A 5,640-nucleotide genomic window follows, 5' to 3' on the forward strand; every position below is an offset into this window, starting at 1 on the left:
TCACTCAGTTTTTGAGAACTGTCTACTCCACACATATTTACCACAGAGTGCTATAATCTTTGTGTTCCTTTATAGTTGATGTAAATAAAGTCTGTGACTTGGAAATGTTCATGTATCCATCCCCTGACTTGTCTAAAGAAAACTGCAGTAAAATCATTTACAGGTATTATACCAAAGGGGTCCATTACTTATGCAACCCATCATCTTGGCTCTTATATTTTAATTTGGTTAAGTTGTAGAGATTTGCTTTGAGTTTGACATTAAGGAAGATAATTACAGAAACATTTATACTGAGAAGCCTGATTTACTTTTTGTATTTGAAATGACAAACTAAGATGTGTGAAATACCAAGGGGGGCATTACTTCCAGTGGGCACTGTACAAGATGGTAACATCTGAGTTGTTACTTGAGCTGTAACTAATTTTCCATAGATTAATTGAATCTTAGGACCATAAAATGGTGTAAAATATATTCAAAACCCAAGGATGATGACTTCAAATGTCTTGTCTACAACACAGATTCAATTTACTGCCAGAAAAGTAAAAAAAAATGAGTAAATCAGAAAATTCATGTTTTTCGACTATCAATAGTTGTTTAAAGCTGTAAGGATCATTCTAGAGGGGATTGACTGGTGTTCACTTGCAAAATTGTACAGGGTGCATGCAGAGGGTTTTGTGAAGCCTAGAAACTTTGGTGTCTATGGGATATCTTTAGCTGCAGATTAATTTTATTTTGGAGGTCTGCTGACCTATACCTGCTTACTGAGTTGTATAGTACAACCCATTCCTTATTAGACTGTACAGAACACTTTTCAAGCTTCAGCTTGATGCATTTACAGCGTCTCTGGAAAGTATTCACAATGCTTCCCTTTCTCCACATTTTGTTAGTGTTATTCCAAAATGGAGTAAATTAATTTTTTTCCCTCAAAATTCTAATCACAACACCCCATGCTGCCATTTTTTTTGCAACTTCATTAAAAGTAAAAAACTAAATCACACGCACACAAGTATTCAGTCTTTGCTCAATATTTTGTTGATGCATTTTTAGCAGCAATTACAGCTTTGCATCTTCTTGAATATGATGCCACAAGCTTGGTGCACCTATCTTTGGCCAGTTTTGTCCATTCCTCTGTGCAGCACCTCTCAAGCTCCATCAGGTTGGACGGAGAGTGTTGGTGCACAGCCACTTTCAGATCTCTCAAGAGATCTCCTCTCTTCACAGAGGAATGCAGGAGCTCTGACAGTTGACCATCAGGTTCTTGGTCACATCCCTGACTAAGGCCCTTCTCCCCTGATCGCTCAGTTTAGATGGCGGCCAGCTCTAGGAAGAGTCCCGGTGGATCCATTTGCAGGTGATGGAGGCCACTCTGCTCACTGGGACCTGCAAAGGAGCAGAAATGTTTCTGTGCTCTTCCCCAGATTTGTGCCTTGAGACATTCCTATCTCAGAGGTCTGCAGACAATTCCTTTGACTTCATGCTTCGTTTGTGCTCTGACATGCACTGTCAACTGTGGGACCTATGTCGACAGGTGTCTTTCCAAATCATGTCCAATCACCTGAATTTTCCACAGGTGGACTCCAGTTAAGCTGTAGAAACATCTCAAGGATGATCACTGGTATGAATAATTTCGTACATGTGATTTATTTTTTATTTTTAATAAATTTGTAAAAATATTTTTTTAACATTGTCATTATGGGGTATTGCCTGTACACTTTTGAGGGGAGAAAATATATATATCGCTGTGCAGTGAAACGATGTACTTGAACCTGCTGACTAATTTAACTCTCAGGTCTGTTTAGATGTGCAGTATATATGGACAAACTGTTTAATCTACGAGGTGACAAAGTGCATACTATATTTTCATTGATTTCATGCATTTGAAATGCGAAACTGACCTGTTTGTTCTGCATGTTTTATGACAAAGATGGACCATTCTCTCGATTTCCCAAACACAGTAAGTGCAAAGCACGCACTTCCTATAGTTCTTAAAGTGGGCATTGTGGTACAAATGGTCCCCTTTAAGTTATGGAGCTGTTCTGATTCTTTTCAGGAGTTTATTAGCATTTGTGTTCAGGATCCAAGGCTTCATAAAAGTGGATTCTGGCACACGCGTGTGGACTATGAGATCTGTTTACGAGTGAGTATCAGTTTTGGCAATCTTGGTATCTGTTGCCCTCCCCCCCAATTGAAGTTCTACATGATGCATCTGTTTGAATTTTTCATTGCAGACCAATTCAATGTGTTTTCGAAAGAAGAGCTCATCTGTGAGGCGGCAGTACAGCGAGTTTGTGTGGCTGCGTCAGTGTCTGGCACAGAATGCTCTCATGATGTAGGTTGTACTTTAATTGACATGCTCTTTGCATATTCCATAGTATTTTACTTTTTTTAACAATCGTGTGAATGTGCTCTTATTTCTAGAGACTTGCCTAAGTTGCCCCCCTGGAACCCATTTTTCAGCCTGAAGAATGCAGAACAGGTCAATCGGCGGATGCAGGGTCTGCAGCATTTCTTGGAAATGTGAGGTCCTTGACAGAAAATGCCTTATCGCCAATAATATCTCTGGTGTCAAGCAAAAGCAAGCAGCTTTTACAGCTTACTTAAAGCTGAAAATGTCTTTAGACAGAAATATACTCTTTAACTGCATGTTTGCATAGATAAAATGGCTGCCTATGTGTCTGCTAGGTGCGTCAAAGCCAACGCATCTGAAAGATGTACTGTATATGTGAAGAGTAGGGAAAGTATCAACAAATATGGCAAACATCCATACGTTTGCAGTTGCACACATCTGTATCATTACCGTTGTACAACAGCAAATGTTTGAACAGAAGGCAAAGATGTGTGTGCGTTTTTTTAAGTTAATAATTTGATTTTTCAAATGTGGAAGCCAGTTTTGCCCACGACATGCTGCTGTTAGTCCATTTTTGGACATCTCTTAGCTATTCATACTAGTGCAGCAGATGACTGAAACAATCCTTCAAATGGTGACGTAAGCACCAAATTTGGCACAAAATAACACCTTGGACATTACTCTTTTGAGAAAACCAACAGGCCATTTGAATTGTCAATAGGCAGCCAGTGAGGGATCAATGAGGAATTACACAGGGGTCAAAACTTAAAATGCTCTACTCATACTGAAAACTATACCACATTATGATCATAAAGACTCCAAAAAGTATATTTTGGACTATATAACTAAATGTTATGAGGTAAAAACAGCAGGAATGGCAACAAAGGTCAATTTTAGGGGTACAAAGACGGGTCAAAAGTTGCTCAAATTTTGGAAGAAAGTGGTGCAAATTGTTTGAACTAATAGAGTTAATAAATATTTTTGACTGTTGAATGCTTAGTCTCCAAAGTAAAGGTTAAACAATGTTGATATCCATTGAATTCTGAATGTGATCCTTAGTCATGTTTAGTTATGTTACCCCGTAACATAACTAAACATGACGCATGGTGCCAACAATTCCTCTTTAAAACCCTATTAACTCAATGAATAATTTGCATTACGTTTTACGAAAATTAGAACGACTTTAACATTTGACCCCTGTACAAACTGAAACTGACCTTTGTTACCATGCTTGCTGGTTTTACCCCATAATATTCAGAGTCCAAACTATACCTTTTTGGAATTTGTGATCAAATAATGTTGGCATAGTTCTCAGTGACCCTATGTAATTGTTCAGTTGACCTACTTGACTGCCCATTGAAAATTCAAGTGGCCAATGTTTTTTTGTTTTTTTTTCCCCAAGAGGGGGTATTTGTGCTGAATTTGATGCATCTATCACCATTTGCAGGATTCCTGTATAAATGTTATCTTCTGCACTATCATCCAAAATGGCAGAACAGCAGCATGTAGCCAAGATGTGGTACTGTGGGTAAAATGGACTTCTGCCAGTAAAGGTGTCCCAAATGAGGAACTACAAGGTGTCATGCGACTGTTCCATTGAAGTCTTTACTGTTGTGTTCCCTTTTGAATCCTCCAGAATGACTGGGCGAGTAAATGTACAATTATGTTCACAATGCAGCTGGTTAAATTGAGTGGTTCTGCCCATAAAAGGATGTAGAGGATAATGTTGTTAGATTATTGAAATTCTGCAACAAGACTTGATTTCATGTTTGTTTTGCAGTGTTCTTCAAATGCCATTGTTGTTATCAGACAGTCGACTTCATCTCTTCCTCCAGTCTGACCTCAGCATCCCCAAGATGGAGAGGTGTGCACAGGGTAAAACCAGGTACACTATAGCTGAGGCAGTACATCGTGCCGGCCGAGGTTCCATCAGTGGTCTAGAATGCAAAACCTCACAAGAGTTTGATTGTGAAAGGTAAAAACAGAGGGGCTCGCTTGATTTTAAAGACTGAGCTTTGATTATCGATTCTGGAACTGATGTTTTCTAATATCTTACAGCATTTCGTCATCGGGTTTGGGGATGAGCGTGGACACGTTTCTGCGTAGTAGCCCCGTCCCGTTCTTGGAGTCATCTGGAGATGCAGAATTGAGTAGCTGCCTCTTAGAATCTCCTTCCAAAGATGCAGCACATTAACTCTTGACCAAAAAAAAGTGGTACTTTGTTCATCAATTGTTGTTCCTTTTGTACACTGTACTTAACGACACTTTTCTTAATTCACGTCTGAGAGCAAATTTTTAAGATTTGTTAGCTACTTATTTTTAACAAAAAGCTTTAGTTTTCTCTTGTACTCAGTACAAGAGTTTATCTGTGTACTTGAAAAATCTATTTTTAATGTAAATGTGTAGTAAATTCTTAATGCTTTCTAAACATTTATATTCTGTGCAACTGACAAGAGATGTTTGAAATTGTGGGGCTCTTTTAGAAAAATGAGACTTGTTAATTGAATAAATAGTAATGCTTTAAATATGAAAGTCCATGATTTTCTGAGATCGATTTTGTTGCACTTTTCTTTTTTGTGATCTTTTAAAACCCATTTTGTAGCAATGCACTGTTTGAACAGCTCCAGTAGAGGGAGTGTGGACATCATTTGATTTACGAATGAGAAGCACTCAAATGTGTATCATTTTATTCACTTCTGTCTGTCAATCATCCTGTGGATCAGAGGTCCGTCTGTGTAGTGATAATTTAGGTTTACCCTTTAAAGATTTTATTGGTATTGTTTAACTTGTGATCCATAACTCACTCTTGCAGTAAACTACACTGGATTTCTAAGTGTATCTGGAAGTGGATGCAGTGTAGAGGACGAAACTCTGTTCATTCGGCTCACTAGGAGTCTGAACAATGAATGTTCTCTGTAGAAATCAACACTTGAATCTTGTATGAGAGAATATGGGAGAGAGAACTACTCTGGGTAGAGTCTGGTACTTCCAGTGAAATCTGGTGGTGTTCAGGGATGAGTTCTGGCTCCTTTAGTACTTTCGTGGATGGGGTAGGCTTGGATCCAGTGGCTCTGGTGTGAACAAAGGTTTACAGACCTTGAACTTGCAGGTAGTCCTATTTTTCCTTGTGTGCACTTGAAAAGCAGAGTTGGTGGTAGTCGTGTTTGTCCTGCTTAAGATCCATGCTTTGACTTCAGCCATCAGAAGTACATATTTGTGACGTGACTTGTCTTGCCATGCATGCACACATCGTCATCAGCCATTTTAAGATGGAGTCCTCTGGGAAGAGGTTA

At 38.8% G+C, this 5,640-nt stretch overlaps 1 protein-coding gene across 2 annotated transcripts; it reads left to right on the top strand.

The window, feature by feature from the left end:
• Positions 1–1,580: 1,580 nt before the first annotated feature.
• On the top strand, positions 1,581–4,815 carry snx10a (sorting nexin 10a). 2 transcript variants are annotated; one of them, XM_034160908.1, is made up of 6 exons: positions 1,581–1,954; positions 2,051–2,137; positions 2,229–2,329; positions 2,419–2,517; positions 4,128–4,322; positions 4,406–4,815. In XM_034160908.1, the coding sequence occupies exons 1-6, from the start codon at positions 1,916–1,918 to the stop codon at positions 4,539–4,541; spliced, it is 657 nt and encodes a 218-aa protein (XP_034016799.1). In that variant the 5' UTR covers positions 1,581–1,915; the 3' UTR covers positions 4,542–4,815. The 2 variants fall into 2 exon arrangements, with proteins under 2 accessions (XP_034016799.1, XP_034016798.1); XM_034160907.1 differs by lacking the exon at positions 1,581–1,954 and having other exon boundaries at positions 1,973–2,137.
• The last annotated feature ends 825 nt before the right edge of the window (positions 4,816–5,640 follow it).

The sequence above is a fragment of the Thalassophryne amazonica genome, chromosome 20, assembly GCF_902500255.1.
Source record: "Thalassophryne amazonica chromosome 20, fThaAma1.1, whole genome shotgun sequence".
Taxonomy (NCBI): Eukaryota; Metazoa; Chordata; class Actinopteri; order Batrachoidiformes; family Batrachoididae; genus Thalassophryne; species Thalassophryne amazonica.